Source organism: Spinacia oleracea, chromosome 4, assembly GCF_020520425.1.
Source record: "Spinacia oleracea cultivar Varoflay chromosome 4, BTI_SOV_V1, whole genome shotgun sequence".
NCBI lineage: Eukaryota > Viridiplantae > Streptophyta > Magnoliopsida > Caryophyllales > Amaranthaceae > Spinacia > Spinacia oleracea.
The window spans coordinates 129,195,242-129,215,829 of NC_079490.1; the positions used below are offsets into that span (position 1 = coordinate 129,195,242).

Here is a 20,588-nt window from a genome sequence, read left to right on the forward strand (position 1 = left end):
ATTTCTTCGAGGTCTACTTTTCTCCCACTTGTCATTTTGGAAATGTGATCTCTTTCCAAAAAGATACCATCTCGAGCAACAAACACCTTGTTCTCAGATGTATTGTAGAAGTAATACCCCTTTGTTTCCTTTATATAGCCCACAAGGATACATTTGTCAAATTTTGGTTGAAGTTTGCCTGAAATTAATCGTTTGACGTATACTTCACAACCCCAAATCTTAAGAAAATACACATTTGCAGGCTTTCCAAACCATAACTCATATGGAGTCTTTTCGATAGCTTTAGACGGAGCTCTATTTAGTGTGAGTGCAGCTGTGTTTAGTGCATGTCCCCAAAATTCTATTGGAAGTTCGGCCTGACCCATCATTGATCTAACCATGTCTAGCAAGGTCCGGTTCCTCCGTTCTGACACACCGTTCCATTGAGGTGTTCTGGGAGGAGTCAATTCTGATAGAATTCCACATTCTTTCAGATGGTCATCAAGTTCATAGCTCAGATATTCACCGCCTCTATCAGACTGCAGTGCCTTAATCTTCTTGCCTAACTGATTCTCTACTTCACTCTGAAATTCCTTGAATTTATCAAAGGATTCAGACCTATGCTTCATTAGGTAGACATAACCATATCTACTGAAGTCACCAGTGAAAGTGATAAAGTAGCTGAAACCACCTCTAGCATTTGAACTCATTGGTCCACATACATCTCTATGGATTAAACCCAATAGATCAATTGCTCTTTCTCCAACTTTAGAGAAAGATTGCTTTGTCATTTTGCCAAGTAAGAATGATTAACACTTACCATAATCCTCTAAGTCAAATGGTTCTAGAATTCCTTCCTTTTGAAGTCTTTCTATGCGCTTCATGTTAATATGGCCTAATCGACAGTGCCACAGATATGTGAGATCTGAATGATTCTTTTTGGCCTTTTTGGTATTTATGTTATAAACTTGTTTGCCGTGATCTAGTAAAAAAAGTCCATTGACTAATTTAGCAGATCCATAAAACATCTCTTTAAAATAAAACGAGCAACTATTGTCTTTTATTAAAAAGGAAAATCCCTTAGCATCTAAGCAAGAAACAGAAATGATGTTTTTAGTAAGACTTGGAACACGGAAACATTCTTCCAGTTCCAAAACTAGCCTAGAGGGCAACGACAAATAATAAGTTCCTACAGCTAATGCAGCAATCCTTGCTCCATTTCCCACTCGTAGGTCGACTTCACCCTTGCTTAATCTTCTACTTCTTCTTAGTCCCTGCGAATTGGAACACAAGTGTGAGCCACAACCTGTATCTAATACCCAAGAAGTTGAATAAGCAAGTATACAGTCTATAACGAAAATACCTGAAGATGGAACGACTGTTCCGTTCTTCTGATCTTCCTTAAGCTTCGAGCAATCTCTCTTCAAATGCCCCTTCTTCTTGCAGTAGAAGCATTCAGATTCAGAAGTGGGTTGGCTCACCTTCTGCTTTTCAGACTTGGTGCCGCCAACTTGCTTAGCTGGGCTGGCCTTCTTGCCACCTTTCTTAGCATTCCTCTTCTTACCAGATTTCTTGAACTTTCTCCCATGCACCATAAGCACATCTTGCTTATCACTTTTGAGCGTCTTTTCAGCGGTCTTCAGCATACCGTGAAGCTCAGTTAGCATTTTGTCCAAACTATTCATACTGTAGTTTAGCTTGAATTTATCATACCCGCTATGAAGAGAATGGAGGATGGTGTCTAAAGCCATTTCCCGAGAGAACTACTGATCCAACTGACTCATATTCTTAATGAGTCCAATCATTTTGAGAACATGTGAACTTACAGGCTCGCCCTTCTTGACCTTGGTGTCAAGAATTTGTCTATGAGTCTCGAATCTTTCGACTCGAGCCAGATCTTATTCACTGATGATCGTGAAAGCATCTGAGTTGATGAACGTTTTCTGTAGATCTGCACTCATGGTTGCAAGCATTAGACATTTTACATCCTTGTTGGCATCATTCTAACGATTGAGGGCTGCCTGAGTGACCCCGTCGCCAACGGCTTCGGGCATCGCCTCTTCCAGGACATACTCCTTTTCTTCCTGCATAAGAACTATTTGCAAGTTCCTTTGCCAGTCAAGGAAGTTTTTCCCGCTCAACTTCTCCTTTTCGAGAATTGAACGGATGTTGAATGAATCGTTGTTTGCCATAGTTAAAACTACAATTGAAAAGAATAAACAAGTAAATAACCATTCACAGTTTCTCTTAATAAACTTAAATTCTAGCATTCATGCATAATTCAATATTAATAAGCATTTTATTCAAGTTATGTGTTCCGGCAGGTGTGAATAAAATGATTCCAAGATCCTTAAATCATTGAAGAATTAAGCACATTATGTATTTAGACTCAATTCTAAAATATTTTAGGTAAGCAAATCCTTTGCTAATAGTCTAGAAACTACTCTTGGTTGATAGGTACGTCTAAGAACTTATTAGGTAAACCTATCTCATTTGCCACGACATAAAAGGACTCCTTACTTATACTGTTGAGTTTCAACAAAACTAACATGTAATCATAATTATTTGTGTACCTTACCCCTTTAGGATCAATAAGTAACACCTCGCTATGGCGGAAAACTATTACTAAGATTGATGTAAAGGTTATCCAAGTAAGTGTTATTTTGGCATGACACCTTTTAACTCAATTTTTAAAGTTTGGAACTTAAGGCTCTTACTATGTTGGTTAGAGTTTAAGTGAACTAAAATCCTTAATCATGCAACATAATCAAGCCATAATCTCATGCATAATTAAGACATGTTTAAAGCAATAAATAACTTAAAGCATGCGCGCATAAGATATAAATGTGATCTAATATGGCCCGACTTCATCTTGAAGCTTCAACTTCAAACTCCGTCTTGAAAATGGATTGGAAACTCCGTCTTGAATTTCACCATGGGAGGCGCCATTTTCTTCAAATAGGATATGCAATAATTGAAACTAATTACAACTATTTGATGGTATGCATACCATATTTAAAATTAAAACTTTGGTGCATTAGACCAATTTTACATTCAAATGAGGTACGCAAACCATATTTTCTATCCTATTTGGGCCATACTAGTCACTTTCCATAACCTGCAAAACAGTACATTTACAATATACCATTCACCCATTCATTTATCAATGAATGGCCCACATAGCAAGTTAGTGGAACATATTTTGCATCACATAAACATTTGCAGCAACCAATTAAGGGTTCCAATAATCTACAAATTATTCAATCCTTACGAATTCTAATCGAGTTGTTTTAACCTTAAAGGAATGTAGACCTAATCAAGAGTTTAATGACTAAAATGCTCTCACTAAAACCAACAAATTTACATGCTTTACAAATTTTAAACATAAAATTGTATTTCCTAGTCCAACCGGAAACTTACAAATTTATTTAAAATTTAAAGCTCATATAAAATATTATTTAAATCCCTTTATTTTATTTTCAGTTGATTAAAATTAATTAATTTAAATTTTATCAAGGTTTTAATTTTAGTAAAATAATTAGTATATATAATAATTAAAATAATCAAAATTAAATTCCGAGAAAAAAAAATTACAAAATTAAACTTAATTAAAATCGTTTTCAACCGAAAAATTAAAACGAACCAACGGGCTAAGACAAAGCCACAGGCTTGCGCCCATGCCTCGTCGAAGCCTTGTAGTAGCAGCGCCTACGGGCCGCATGCACAAGTGCAGCACCCATGGCCTTCTACTTGCAATGGTCGTTGCACAAGCGTCGAGCAGGCCACGCATAGCACGCAACAAGCATCGCTCGCTGGGACGAGCCAACGCTCGCTGGGCGAACCAGCGCTCGCAGGAGCGTACCAGCGCTCGCTGCTCGCGCGCGCGGCCTGTGTGCTCGTTGCCTTCGTCTCGCCACTCGCTCACATGCACACAACACACACCGCACAGGAGCGTAGCCTCTCGCACGCGTGCCTGTGCCTTGCTCGCTGCCTAGTACCGCATGGGCGACGAGCTCGATCCCTTGCTCGTCGTCGCATACCCGCACTATTTCAACACCCCTTAAGGGTAACACTTAGCTTCCATTGCTTCGTGCGTGCAAGATTCGTGAACGATTTACATATAAATCAAAACTTTTATAATTAAATTTATTGACAAATTAATAGCTCATATTAATTTCATAAATTTAGGCGAAAAATCGAAAATTTATTATTCACATTAATTTCCGATTATATTTATTTTCATGGATTCAAATCTAGGTCATAAAATTTTAAAACTTTTCAATTTCAACAAATTGCTAATTAATTATGAAAATCAAAACAAATTCTAAATTATTCGAATTTCAACAAATTAATTATAATTACAAATTAGGTTGTATAATTAACAAGATTAGGCTTTAAAATTGTTAAACATATACAGCAGGTCAATCATAGATTCAAGATTTACATACAAGATCCGCAAATGTTTAATTTAGCGTCATAAAAGTTACAAATTTTGCGTTCGAAAAACTAAAACCTCCCAAAAGTCATAGTTAGGCTTCGAATTTGGGAATTTTGGGTTCGACGACAAATCTTTGATTTTTGTCAAAATTTTAAAACGTTGTTTACATGCGAAATTCACTATAAAATTATAAGATTCCGACCATTATTGACAAAACTGCCGAAAAATCCTGCGAACATATAATCAAATAATCGCACGAATTTGCAATTAATTACATACACGAAATTAATCACCCCTTTAATTCATTGCAAATTTATAAAATTTAACCATGTTAACTGTAATTGACTATGGAATTAATTAGAGGCTCGTAATACCACTGTTAAGTTATGACAAATATAAATCATATATTTCATGCGGAAAAACCATAAAGCCAGGAATCCAAATTAATTGTCACATAGTCAAGTAGCATAATTTACGATACATACATGTGATGCGTGCCTTCCCTAGCTGCTCCCGAACCGAACAAGAACAAGTTTAGGACTCCAAATGTCGCCCCTCCGTAGATAGTCCACGGCACGTTCGGATCCGCCTTAGATTCAACCAACTAGGATATTCTCTAAAGTATTATGTTTATTCGGAGAGGTTAATTATTAACTTAGACAAATTATTAAATTCCCACTTGAACTTAATCTATATGAATACTTATTGAATTGTTGTATATAAATTGTGATTATGAACCACGTATTTATAGGGTGGAAATAACAGACTTAGATTTCTACTAGGATTCAAATAACTAAATCCATTAGAATTCTAGTTAAATTAATCCATTAGAATTTAATGTTTAATCAAACACCTAGCTAAGTGTTTCAGATTTAACAAAACATTCAAATCGAGTAGAATTAGGAAAACGATTTAAGCAAGCAATCCTAAACGACCAAGGAGTTGGTCGTACGTAGCCTCGCAGCCACGCAGCCCACAAGGGCGCTGGTGCTCGGCTCGGCCCAAGGCGGGGCGCTGGCAGCACGCGGCCCAAGGCGGGGCGCTGGCAGCACGCGGCCCATCGTGGGCGCTGCTGCTGGGCTTGCCTTGCTCGCTTGCGTTGGGCTTGCCTTGTTGCTCGCTTGCGTTGGGCTTGCCTTGCTGCTCGCTTGCGTGCGCGGCCGTCTTAGCTAGGCGCGGGCCTGGCTTCGTGTTGGGCCTTGCGTCTAGCAAGCTCGTCCGTCGATCGTTTCGTACGTCGCACTTCCGATTCGTTTTCCAAATCCGGAATTCATTTCCGATTCGAACAATATTTAATATTTCCGATTCCGGAATATATTTCCGATTTGGACAAATATTTAATATTTTCGATTCTGGAATTTATTTCCAATTCCGACAATATTTCCGATTCCGGTAATATTTCCGTTTCCGACAATATTTCCGATTCCGGCAATATTTCTATTTACGATAAAATTTTCCGATACGTACCATGTTTCCGTTTCCGGCAACATCTACTACTTGGATAATATTTATTATTTCCGTTATGATCCATATTTCCGTTTCCGGCAATATCATCATTTTCGGAGTATTCATATTTTGCCTTTTGACGATTTCAGCTCCCACTGGAACCGAGATCTGGCGATTCCGAATATTCATAAATAGAGTATTTAATTCACTTAAATACTTGATCCGTTCACGTACTATTTGTGTGACCCTACGGGTTCAGTGAATAGTAAGTTGTGGATTAATATTATTAATTCCACTCAAACTGAAGCGGCCTCTAGCTAGGCATACAACTCACTTGATCTCACTGAATTATTAACTTGTATAATTAGTTAATACTGAACCGCATTTATTAGACTTAGCATTAAATGCATATTTGGACTAAGGGCATTATTTCCTTCATAGAGAACTTTAGAAGCTTCTGGAAAGATCATCTAGTTGAAGCAAAAATTTTAACATAAATTAAATGGTAAGAACCTTGTTGTAGTGACACTGGACATGTCTAACAAAGTATAAAAGTCAACACTAAAGAAGTCAATTCTTAAGACTATAAGAATGGGTACAATAAATAGGAAAACAAGGAACAAGTGAAAAGGAATTTACAATTCCGTTTCTACCTATAAGTTTATGTTTAAAGAGAAGTGATCTAGCAATCAAACTTCTTTGGTATCATATAACGTACACCTTGAGTTTCTTACTTCGGTAATAACTCAAATGATGGAAGATAGGATACACTAATGACCTACAAGTGGGAAATGAAGCATGGAAATGCCACATTAGTTGTAGGGTCATAGCACAAGCGTCGAGCAGGCCACGTATAGCACGCAGCAAGAACAAGTTTGAGTCAATTAGCATAATTTAGGATACATACATGTGATGCGTGCCTTCCCTAGCTGCTCCCGAATCGAACAAGAACAAGTTTAGGACTCCAAATGTCGCCCCTCCGTAGATAGTCCACAGCACGTTCGGATCCGCTTTAGATTCAACCAACTAGGATATTTTCTAAGGTATTATGTTTATTCGGAAAGGTCAATTTTTAATTTAGACAAATTATTAAATTCTCACTTGAACTTAAACTATATGAATACTTATTGAATTGTTGTATGTAAATTGTGATTATGAACCACGTATTTATATGGTGGAAATAAGGGACTTAGATTTCTACTAGGATTCAAATAACTAAATCAATTAGGATTCTAGTTAAATTAATCCATTAGAATTTAATGTTTAATCAAACACCTAAGTGTTTCAGATTTAACAAAACATTCAAATCGAGTAGAATTAGGAAAACGATTTAATCAAGCAATCCTAAACGACCAAGGAGTTGGTCGTACGTAGCCTTGCAGCCACGCAGCCCACAAGGGCGCTGGTGCTCGGCTCGGCCCAAGGCGGGCGCTAACTGCACGCGACCCATCGTGGGCGCTGCTGCTCGCTGGGCCTTGCCTTGCTCGCTTGTGCGCGTTGGGCCTGCCTTGCTCACTACTCACGCGTTGGGCTTGCCTTGCTGCTCGCTTGCGCGCGCGGGCTTCGCTATGCGCGATCCTGGCTTCGTGTTGGGCCTTGCGTCTAGCAAGCTCGTCCGTCGATCGTTTCATACGTCGCGCTTCCGATTCGTTTTCCGATTCCGGATTTCATTTCCGATTCAAACAATATTTAATATTTCCGATTCCTGAATTTATTTCCGATTCGAACAAATATTTAATATTTCCGATTCCGGAATTTATTTCCGATTCCGACAATATTTCCGATTCCGGTAATATTTCCGTTTCCGACAATATTTCCGATTCCAGCAAAATTTCTATTTCCGATAATATTTTCCCATACGTACCATATTTCCGTTTCTGGCAACATCTACGACTTGGATAAAATTTATATTTCCGTTATGATCCATATTTCTGTTTCCGGCAATATCATCATTTCCGGAGAACTCATATTTTTCCTTTTGACGATTTCAGCTCCCACTGGAACTGAGATCCGTCGATTCCGAATATTTATAAATAGAGTATTTAATTCACTTAAATACTTGATCCGTTCACGTACTATTTGTGTGACCCTACGAGTTCAGTCAAGAGTAAACCGTGGATTGATATTATTAATTCCACTTGAAATGAAGCGGCCTCTAGCTAGGCATTCAGCTCACTTGATCTCACTGAATTATTAACTTGTACAATTAATTAATACTGAACCGCATTTATTAGACTTAGCATTGAATGCATACTTGGACCAAGGGCATTATTTCTTTCACGAGATACATACCAGAATTATCATGACAAGACGGAATTTGAGCAAGAAAACAGGACAACGATTTCCGGATCAACTCATACAAACTATTATGTGCAACCTGGTCGATTTAATGGTATTGGACTGGACTAATATATGGAAAGGAGAGCTGACACATGGGATAGAAATGTTCACAATGCGTTACAAAGAGACCTGGCTCAACATATTTGGCAAAATTGTGGCCCGTCTACCGGTGACGACTAATTATCTAAATTATTGCAATCTTTTAAAATAATATAAATTGTATGGTTTCATGTCTAATTCATCTATGTTTCTTTAATGAATTTATGTTGTTTTATTTCTAAACCAAATTACAAATCTGATTTATTAAGCATTTATTTGTTCCAATGATAAAAATTATCATCAATATTAGCGCGATTAATAACATTAATCGAGTAAATTAGTGTAAATAGCAATTAACGATTAAATTAGCATAATTAAAAATTACCCTTTTTTTTAACGTACTACAATTAATGATTTAACCCGATTAATTAAATGGTAATTATTTAATTATAATTACCAAGTTTTGATTTAATTAATGTTATCTAATATTAATGTGTGAAATTGTGAATCAAATAATTTTTATTAATATTGGTGGAGTATGGAGAGTAGGAGGGAGAAAAGGTAGTGGGGTATGGAAAGGTAGGAGAGAGAAGGTAAATGGGGAGGTTAATGAATGTAGGTATGAAATTGTGAAATGGGAAGATTATGTGATAAAGTTAGTGGAAAGTGATGTGTGTTAGGTTATGATACATATGACAAAACATAAATCATGCGGAAAACCTTAATGCCAGGAAACATATTATTTACACATAATCATTTAGCATAATTTAGGAGCATACACTTTGTAGCGTGCCCTCCCTAGCTGCGCCCAAACTGAACAAGAATAAGTCTTTAGGACTCCAAATGTCGTCCCTCCGTAGATAGTCCACAGTACGTCCGGATCCGCCTCAAGTTAGACCAACTAGAATCGCCCTTAAGGTTACTAGGAATTTCGGCTATTGTGTTTGCAAGTGTATGGCTGATTTTTTTTTCAAAAACTTACCCTTTGAATACTTCAATTGTATCTATAAATTATGACCCTAGGCACTTATTTATTGAGGTATGGAAAAGGAATTATAATCCTATTAGGATATTAATTAGTTTAATTAGAATCCTGCTAGGACTCTATTAAATAATCATTATCTAATAGTTTTAGGATTTAATCATATTTCGAATCCCGATTGCTTAGGATTCCCGCACGAGCATTGCACGAGCATCGTACACCCGCGCAAGCCTTGCGGCCCACGCTAGGCGCACAGCGCTCGGCCCACTGCTGCTGTGCTCTCGCGCGCGCGCCCCAGGCCTTGGCTGGGCCTGGCCTTGCGCTGGGCCTGGTCGAGGCTTGGCGTGCGATGGTGCGTGTGGCTCGCTGAGCGATGGCCTGGCTTCGTGCTGGGCCTTCGTCTAGCGGGCCTCGTCCGATGCTAATTCGTACGATACGCTTCCGATTAAATTCTCGATTCCGGAATTCATTTCCGATACGAACAATATTTAATATTTCCGATTCCGGAATTAATTTTCGTTTCGAACAAATATTTAATATTTCCGTTTCCGGAATTATTTTCCGATTCCGATAATATTTCCGATTCTGACAATATTTCCGTTTCCGGCAATATTTCTGATTCCGGCAATATTTCCATTTCCGATAATATTTCCGATACGTATCATGTTTCCGTTTCCGGCAACATCTACGACTTGGATAATATTTATTTTTCCGATACGATCCATATTTCCGTTTCCGGCAATATCATCGTTTCCGGAGTATTCACTTGCTTGTGACGATCCCAGCTCCCACTGAAACCAAGATCCGTCGATTCCGAATATCCATAGATGGAGTATTTAATGCCATTAAATACTTGATCCGTTTACGTACTATTTGTGTGACCCTACGGGTTCAGTCAAGAGTAAGCTGTGGATTAATATCATTAATTCCACTTGAACTGAAGCGGCCTCTAGCTAGGCATTCAGCTCACTTGATCTCACTGAATTATTAACTTGTTAATTAATACTGAACCGCATTTATTAGACTTAACATTGAATGCATACTTGGACCAAGGGCATTATTTCCTTCAATGTGGACCAATGAGGTGATGGGAGAGAAATTGATGGGTTCCCATGAATGTGGATGCTCTTATTGTTTATTGCCAAGCTACTTCTCAAGTGAAAAAAGGAATGTGAGTGCGCAAGGTGGAGGAGGCGATCAAAAACCAACAAGCATAGTTTCAATTATATCTATAGTTTGTAATGTTCTAGTTTTAATATGTAATTTATTTTAGTATTAATATAGGTTGAAATTAACCGATGTCAAAATAAAATAAAATAATAATAATTAATAATGCATGGGAGCTAACTAGTCATTCATATACATTGTGTTGGGACTTTTGCGCTCGAAATATAAAGGCCCTGTTTGGAAATTGGCTGTTGGCTGTTGGCTGTCGGCTATTTTACCTGGCTGTTTTGACTGGCTGTTCAAGTTGGCTGCTTTTGTTGGCTGTTTAACTATGGATTGGTCACAAATATGTTTGGTAAAATCAGTTGTTGGCTGTTGGCTGTAGCTATGTAAAATGACATTTAAGGACATTTAATGTCTTTTATTCATTTTTCAATACATACTATACTGTGTATTGTGTACGGAGTAAAACGTAATTACAAATAAATAGAATATAAATTAAAAATAAATTACTTTATGCAATAGTATTAATAAATTATTATTTTAATTAATAATTACGGAGTAATAATTAATAACTAATAATAAATAATCAATGATTAATAATTAATAATTAATAATAATTAAATTAAATTAATAATAATTATTAATTATTAATTAATCATCATTAATAATTAATGATTAATTATTAATTAATTATTCACTTTTAGTTATTAGTCATTAATTAATACTCCGTAATTACTAATTATTAATTATTCATTATTAATTATTAAAAATTATTCATTATTAATTATTATTAATTATTATTAATTATTATTAATTATTAATTATTAATTATTAATTACTAATTATTAATCATTAATTATTAATTATTAATTATTAATTATTAATTATTAATTATTAGTTAATTAGTAAAAAACAAGGACAAAAAAGTAATTTAGATAGTGAAATGCCAAAAGCCAACTCCAAAAAGCTAGTGTTACTAGCTTTTCATTTTTGGCGGAAAAACTGATTTTTCAGCAAGCTAAAAAGCTAGTTACCGAACATATTTTTTTGACTGTTTGACCAGATTAAAAAACCAACAGCCAAAAGCCAACCAAAAAGCCAGCAAAAAGCCATTTGCCAAACAAGGCCAAACCAAAAACCCCCAAAAGAGATTGTGCGGGATTGAAAAAACAAAACCCAGCACCAGAAAACCCCCAAATCAATTGGGCGGTGACGCAAAACCCAGCCACTCAACCCTCACAGCGCCGGCGTAATCGCTTATACCCTCACCGTCGACCACCGCCCTGCTCTTTCATCTCTGTTCGTCAGCGGGGCTAGCACCTCAGCCAGCCACCAGCACGAAGCAGAGTAACCACGAAGCATCCCACGCAACACTTGCGTGATCCCGCGCGCTTTCCTTGCTTGTGCAGCCTTGCTCGACAACCCAGAACCTCTCGCCCTCCCTCGCAGCAGGCCACATACGACAAAACTACCGCCGCAACACTTGCTTACCCGTTTCTCCCACTCGATTCGTGCAACAATTTGCGTGGATTTGGTAAGATTTCAAGCAACAATTTAATTGGATTTGGGGGTGTGTAATTTTCATAAAATTAGGGTTCGTAGAAGAATTGCGCATAAAACGATTTTGTGCCCTATTTATCACTGTTTTTGGCATAAATTAGGTAAAAAAAAAACCCAAAAACAAGAACCGGAAAACAACGTTCTTCAGTTCTCAGAAGATGAAGAAAAATCATTCGCGAAGTTTGATTCTCAGAAGAACCGTATCATCGTTCTTGAAGTTGCTCCTATACAAGTAAGTATACTTTTCTCACGAATCCTTGCAAGAAAAAAAAAATAACACTTTTAATATAGATTCGTGAATATTAATGCATAACCAACAAGGATACGGCCACTAAAATTGTAATATGCATAAAATACATGGAATTATAGTATGCATAACAGAAATTAAACAATTTTTAATAAATAATGATTCGTGAATTAAATCGGTCTAACTTATATAATTTCTTTAATTTATTTTGCAGATTTGAAAATACAAGGTATGATTTTCATGCTTTAATGAATTTCAATTAACTATTTCACATTTTAATTCATGCTTTGAATAAAACAATCTCTTATATTTTTTTATGTTAAAATCATGTTTTTTAGAAAATAATACACATTTTAATTCATGTTTGTTTAATATTGCAGATTTGAAAATACAAGGTATGTAACTTTCACGCTTTTATGATTTTAAATTAATTATTTCAAATTTTCATATTCACGCTTTTAATTAAATAATCTCAATTTTTTTTTTATGTTTATAGGGTTTTTTAGAGAATAATGAATCTCTTATATTTCTGTCATTAGAATTAAATCGGTCTAACTTATATAATTTCGTTATTTATTTTGCAGATTTGAAAACACAAGGTATGTAAGTTTCTTTTATGAGTTCCAATTAACTATTTCACATTTTAATTAATGCTTTTAATATCTCTTATATTTTTTTAAACTCTAATTGCAGATTTCAAAATACAAGGTGCAACTTTCATGCTTCAATTAATTTTAATTATAATTAATTTTAAATTTTAATTTATTCTTTTAATTAAATCATCTCATAATTTTTTTTTTTTATGTTAAAATCATGTTTGGGAGAATTACGAATTTCTGTTTACATTTGTGTTATTTGTGTCATTACAATTATGAATCAGAAAATAATCGACTTGAATTGGATTTTATGCAGATTTTAAGTTGAGTTAAGAGTTCATAACGAGATCAAATAACGAACAACATACGGTATGTGCCAATCAAAAAAAATTATAGTAATAGCCATCCCTTTAACCTAATTTAATTAATTATTTCAGATTTGAATTCATGCTGATAAATCAACTCCTAATTTAATTAATTAAATTGTCACTTATTTGATTTTAATTTCTTTAATTACTTGAAAAAAAATCAGTCCATTACAAAGTATTTGCTTAATAATCACTTTTCAACATTATTTTAGATTACTTGATTAGTTTTTAAATTAATTAAAAGTAATTATTGTTGATTAAAAGCGAATAATTTACATTGGTGATATAATTTGCTGATTACTATTGTTCATAATTTGGTGATAATTATAATTTCATCGTTTGTAGCTAATAATTTGGTGAGTATACATTGGTGAGCATAAAAAACACGAGTAATGTAAATCGCATGCCCCCATTAAAAACAAAATATCATTCACCAGCAAATGTAAATTGCTTGATTAGCTTTTACTTGATTAAAAGTAATTACTTCAGATTTTATTGATTAAAAGCATGTAAAAATGTAAATCTACATCAATCAAGAAATCTGAAATATTCTTTTGGTTTTTACAGATTAGAGTTACAGTTTCAAGTTCGATTTTCATTTGGGTGTTAAGTTCGCCAATTGCACCAATCTCTTAAACAAAAGAGTAACTTGCATGATTTTACTGATTTTAATTAACTATTAATGATTGATGTTCATGCTTTTAGTCTGCATAAGTTGTTATTTATTTGGTTTTTATTTCAGATTTTATTAGGTTCTAAAACATTTCTACCAACAACCCACACCAATTTAAACTGGTTCATGTGAAAAACTAAAGCACGAGTCAATAAATCATCACAAAGAAACACATTACTAAACACAGAGAACAGTGAAATCCCATACAATCACTGACACTGATTTTCACTATAATGTTGAAATCCCAACATTCAATTCCAAAATTGAGGACATTTCGACCAAAAACCAATTTCAACATAACATAATAGACCACAAAATCACAATAACAACATAAAAGACGTTGTTTTACAGTGAAATTCAACAACTCCACGAGCAAAAACACGAACTAAAGAAATCAAACAGAATAGCATGCAGAATAGCAGGAAACAGAGAATCATTTTCTATTTGCACAAAATCAGCAGGAAATCAAACAAAATAGCAAGAAAAGATACACTTTTTTGCTAAATCCAAAAAACCCCAAGTTAAACTGTTTAAAAAACCATTCAATTCACTTGAAATGATTCCCAAAGAAATTTTGAGAAAATATTATCACAGAAAACACTATTTTCCATGAAATTCAACAATTCCACAATCAAAATCAAGAGATAGAGTGAAAGAATTATATCATGTTATTTCCAAAGAATTATAAAAATCATGCTACTTCCATTGAAACGACTTATTTTTAATCATGTAGAAAAAACATGTTTGAAATTGCATAAAAAATAAAAATAACAAAATTCCATAAGCCAAGAGTAAATTGCACTAAAAAAACAAAATCAAATCATAAATTGGTTTCCCAATCATACTACACAAATACACAGACCCAAAAAAAGTAGGTTAGGCCAAAAAACCAAAATTTATTTAATTTTACATCTTAAAAAAACTAAAATGGTCAAATAAACGTGAAAAAATAACCAAAATTCTCAGCATCCAGATCAACAAAAAATGAAAATAAAGAAAATAAAATCCAGAATTTCGAACTCGAATTAGCTTGAAAACCCACATCAGAGACATACACAAATCAAATCTATCAGAAACATACACAAATCAAACTGATCTAATAACGAAAATAATAATAATGTAGAAAAATACCTATCGCCTCGGATAACGCCTCGACCACCGCCTCGCGCGCCTCAACACCGCCTCGCCGTCATCTCGCTCACCGCTCCTGCATCTCTCTCTCCAACTCACTCATGGAGGGAGACCACATGCAAATAAAAAAAATTTGTTAACCAATAATAAAAAAACGAAATACAACAAAAATTAAGCAACAAATCGTTATTCCGCATGAATAAAATCCAAATAATAAACCCAAAAACATGAATTGATAACTAAAATTCTAAATCAATTCCAAATATTCCTAAAAATAGACGAAGATAAGGGGAACATACCTGTGTAAAATAGGCGAGAGAGTTATGTGTAAGATCTTCATGGCATTCATTATTCTGAAGGTTTTCGCCTATCTGAAGCCATTTTTTTAGGAGATAAATGAAGGAAAGCATCAAATTAGGAGAGAGAAAGGAGAGAGATCAGAAACAAAACAAAATAGGGTTAGGAGAGAGAGGAGAGCGGCGGTGTTCTGAACCAAATGGCTAAATATACGCAGGTTTCAATTTGGGCAAAACCTATTTCAATTTGGGTTGGATTATATCTTTCAATTTGTTCTAAACGAAATCAAACAAAAGAGAATGGGCCGGATTATATCTTTGGGCTGCGGCCTGCGTGTGGTTGGCTAATAGAGATGTTTTAATCTAAATAAAAATAAATAAAAATTTAAAAATAGAATTTTAAAAAGAAAAAAATAGTTAGTGAATAAATTACATTATTCACTCTCCAATATACTTCATGCAGCACGTGGTTTTTAAATTTCGAGTTTATTACTGATTTTTCAAAAGGAATATTGAAAAGAGAAAAATTGGAACAAATGATTGGAAACATTAGCGTTTAAATTTAATCCCACAATGATTGTAAAATTCCGCACGCATCACGTGCATGAAATACTAGGCACAATAAAATTTCTAAAATGCATGCACGCATCGTGTGCATAAAATACTAGTAATTAATAATGCATGGGAGCTAACTAGTCATTCATATACATTGTGTTGGGACTTTTGCGCTCGAAATATAAAGGCCCTGTTTGGAAATTGGCTGTTGGCTGTTGGCTGTCGGCTATTTTACTTGGCTGTTTTGACTGGCTGTTCAAGTTGGCTGCTTTTGTTGGCTGTTTGACTATGGATTGGTCACAAATATGTTTGGTAAAATCAGTTGTTGGCTGTTGGCTGTAGCTATGTAAAATGACATTTAATGACATTTAATGTCTTTTATTCATTTTTCAATACATAATATACTGTGTATTGTGTACGGAGTAAAACGTAATTACAAATAAATAGAATATAAATTAAAAATAAATTACTTTATGCAATAGTATTAATAAATTATTATTTTAATTAATAATTACAGAGTAATAATTAATAACTAATAATAAATAATCAATGATTAATAATTAATAATAATTAAATTAAATTAATAATAATTAATAATTATTAATTAATCATCATTAATAATTAATGATTAATTATTAATTAATTATTAATTAATTATTCACTTTTAGTTATTAGTCATTAATTAATACTCCGTAATTATTAATTATTAATTATTCATTATTAATTATTAAAAATTATTAATTATTATTAATTATTAATTATTAATTACTAATTACTAATTACTAATTACTAATTATTAATCATTAATCATTAATTATTAATTATTAGTTAATTAGTAAAAAACAAGCACAAAAAAGTAATTTAGATAGTGAAATGCCAAAAGCCAACTCCAAAAAGCTAGTGTTACTAGCTTTTCATTTTTGGCGAAAAAACTGATTTTTCAGCAAGCTAAAAAGACAGTTACCAAACATATTTTTTTGACTGTTTGACCAGATTAAAAACCAATAGCCAAAAGCCAACCAAAAAGCCAGCAAAAAGCCATTTGCCAAACAAGGCCAAACCAAAAAACCCCCAAAAGAGATTGTGCGGGATTGAAAAAACAAAACCCAGCACCAGAAAACCCCCAAATCAATTGGGCGGTGACGCAAAACCCAGCCACTCAACCCTTGCAGCGCCGGCGTAATCGCTTATACCCTCACCGTCGACCACCGGCCTGCTCTTTCATCTCTGTTCGTCAGCGGGACCAGCACCTCAGCCAGCCACCAGCACGAAGCAGAGTAACCACGAAGCATCCCACGCAACACTTGCGTGATCCCGCGCGCTTTCCTTGCTTGTGCAGCCTTGCTCGACAACCCAGAACCTCTCGCCCTCCCTCGCAGCAGGCCACATACGCCAAAACTACCGCCGCAACACTTGCTTACCCGTTTCCCCCACTCGATTCGTGCAACAATTTGCGTGGATTTGGTAAGATTTCAAGCAACAATTTAATTGAATTTGGGGGTGTGTAATTTTCATAAAATTAGGGTTCGTAGAAGAATTGCGCATAAAACGATTTTGTGCCCTATTTATCACTGTTTTTGGCATAAATTAGGTAAGAAATCGAAATTAAATTAGATAAATAATCAGATTATTTACCTAAAAGTTCGAAGTGTTATAGGCAATTTTCGGATTTGTATATACACAAAATCAAATATTTTCAATGTGTTATAAATTTATAAAATTAATCATATACTAGTTGCATAAATTTAAATATTTAAATCGAAAAATTTGGGATAATTTAAGCATAAAATCAGATTTTATTGTGAAGCTTTCGGGTACGACTGTTGGTTTATACGAGCATACAAGTGTATAGAATCAATATTTTATACAGTAAAACCAGAATCAATATTTTAATTTTGCATATTAATTCATGAAACTTGTAGCATGTAAAGGTTGAGTGAGAGACAATATGGGAAAAGATTCAAAGAACAACAGACAACCTTCTCACTTGCTCTTAAAAGATCAAGCAAAGAATCGGATTGAGGATCTTCAGTCAGTGATCAATGAAATTCAGGTTGCCAGGAAGGAGAGTCGGGCTGGTGACGTTGTTACACTGGAAGAGCAAGTTAACCAAATACTTCGTGAATGGAAAGATGATCTTGAAAAATCAACCCCAGCTTCTTCGTTGAATGTGCGTACTCAATCTGTATCATTTTCTTTTGCTGTTTCTTATCTGCACCGCTTAAGAATGAATATAAAATTTCATATGCTATGCAGGAAGACAGTCTTGGGTCATTTTCTAAAGAACTTGGTCAGCTGTTGCAGCAGTTTGATGTAGAAGATGATGCAACAAGTCCATTAACAGTACCACATAACATGAGGCATGGTGATGCCACCGGCGCTTTTGCGGTGTCAAACTCTGGAAGAGACGAAGAGGTTTACTTTCCTCTTGCCAATGTTGAAATAAGAAAATAGAATAAATTGGAAAAAAGAAAAGAAGCCATTGTTTAGGATCCACCTTTTAAAGTTCAGATTGGTTTGATGTACTTTAACATGCCGAAATCGCAACCCCCCTTTCTCAATCTATTTTTAAAAATGTTCAGGCCAAATATTTGGTGAACTCTTCAGGATTAGGTTCATTCAATTTAAACACTCCAAGAACATGCAATGGCCTTTCCCATTATATTCTGGAAGAGTACTTAGTAATGTTTATTCAATTTCATAGACCATCAGAAATCACCATTTGCTGCATTGCAATTATATGCGAAGTATGTATTCTTCATGACATGACTCTAATTCTTGTGTTTTTACAGGTCTGCTACTTGAATTTTACACCTCAGCAACAAAATTTTCAAGGTTTTCAGGATCATACACCTCAGCAGCATGAATTCCAAGGTTTTCAGAGTCATATACCACAACATGAGTTTCCTGGCTTTGACAGTCATCCACCTCAGCATCATGAACTTCCAGGTTTTGAGAATCATAAGCCAGAGTCTCAGGACTATCAAGGTTTTGAGAATTGCAATGGTGTTGCGACTACTGTGCAAGGTAGTATGATCAATAACTTTGAACCTTCAGATGTACACAACATGGTGCCTAATAACTTTAGTATGATGACTCAACTGGATTTCCTCCCCTTGGATGAACACCAGAACCTTGACAGTGAGATATTTATCAGTTCGAGTGGTATTGAGAATTGGGGAATGGATGTATTTTCTGATTTCTCGTCAAATGTCAACCCTCCACCATCCGCATTCTTAGGACCAAAATGCGCCCTATGGGATTGTGTAAGACCTGCTAAGTCAACAGAAATTTGTAGAAACTATTGCAGTGGATTTCATGCGGAGTTAGCAGTAAAGGAATGCCCTCCAGGAAGTTGTCCTATTCTGAGGCCTGGAGGTATTGGTTTGAAAGATGGTCCACTTTTTGTAGCACTCAAGTCAAAGCTGGAGGGAAAAGATGTGGGCATCCCAGAATGTCTTGGTGCTGCTTCTGCAAAATCTCCATGGAATACTCCTGGTAAGCATATTATAGTGATTAAGAAGATGTTGAGAATATGAATATAGGATATTGTTAATTTATATTATGATATGATTGTTGGTCTTTTAATTTGGGGTTGCAGAACTATTTGATATTTCCATATCAGAAGGTGAAAAGATAAGGGAATGGCTGTTTTTTGATAAACCTAGAAAAGCATTTGAGACTGGAAACAGAAAGCAGAGGTCGTTGCCAGACCATGAGGGGCGTGGTTGGCATGAGTCAAGGAAGCAAAATGCAAATGAATATAATGGGCAGAAGAGGTCTTACTATGCTGATCCCCAGCCACAAAAGGAGTTAGAATGGCATTTGTTTGAGTACGAGATTAATAAGTGTAATACAATTGCATTGTACCGTTTAGAACTAAAAGTAGCAGAGGAGAAGAAGAGTCCAAAGACAAAAGTAACAACAAATGATCCCCTTGGTGATCTACAAAAGCAGATGGGTAGGCTTACAGCTCAAGGATCGGCTGAGAACAAGCGCTCTGGGAAGGGCAAGGCAAAGGTCAATGTGAACTCAGACCATGGAAATGGAAATGGAAATGGAAAAGGTGAAAGACATTTCACTGACAATGAGTGAAGGACTATTGAAAGGATATACTACTTGGTATTATCTTAAATATTAACGAATTTACTGACACTATTGTAATTTTTATCAATATAGAGATAGAGATGTAGTTAGGACTAAGCAGCATCTTGTGCCTTTTATCTCCCTTGGTTTTGTTGGTATCATTTTTGTACATTGCTTTCGTCCATTTACTCGGGGTACCGGCCAGGTTGTCTTTTTGGTGTGAAATATCTCTTCTTACAATGTGTGATACACCGCCCGCTGCCTTGCCCCTCTCTAGCTATAAGTCTTTAACCCGGTTATTGAGGTCACTCTGCCATCATATATCATTATAGTAATACATTAATACTCATTCGTGGCGTGGCATACATCTTTCAGGAATAATTCCCAACTGCTAAACAAACTAACCCCGTCCATAGTTCCATGCCGTTCCTTAATGTATATATTACTCCCTCCGTCTCTTTTTGTTTTTTACGTTTCCTTTTTTGGTGTTTTAAAATGTTCTTTATATTTCCTTTTATATTATCACATAAATAATTTAATATTCTATCAAAATTTGTACCCAATTATTATATTAACCAATTAAATCAATTGAGTCATTTAATCCCTCACACTTTTCCATAAAGACATTAACTTTTTCTCATTTTCCCCACATCAGAATTTTGATAAGAGTGAAAACATTATA

At 35.1% G+C, this 20,588-nt stretch overlaps 1 protein-coding gene across 4 annotated transcripts; it reads left to right on the top strand.

Annotated features, from left to right (window-relative positions):
• Window positions 1–11,711: 11,711 nt before the first annotated feature.
• LOC110799457 (transcription factor VOZ1-like) lies at window positions 11,712–20,023 on the top strand. 4 transcript variants are annotated; one of them, XM_056843450.1, is made up of 6 exons: window positions 11,712–11,895; window positions 17,268–17,284; window positions 17,743–17,990; window positions 18,077–18,235; window positions 18,613–19,318; window positions 19,422–20,023. In XM_056843450.1, exons 3-6 carry the CDS (start codon window positions 17,769–17,771, stop codon window positions 19,913–19,915), a joined length of 1,581 nt encoding a protein of 526 aa, XP_056699428.1. In that variant the 5' UTR covers window positions 11,712–11,895; window positions 17,268–17,284; window positions 17,743–17,768; the 3' UTR covers window positions 19,916–20,023. The 4 variants fall into 4 exon arrangements, with proteins under 4 accessions (XP_056699428.1, XP_056699429.1, XP_021860418.2 ...); XM_056843451.1 differs by lacking the exon at window positions 17,268–17,284 and having other exon boundaries at window positions 11,712–11,928; XM_022004726.2 differs by lacking the exon at window positions 11,712–11,895 and having other exon boundaries at window positions 16,893–17,284; window positions 17,752–17,990.
• Window positions 20,024–20,588: the final 565 nt, after the last annotated feature.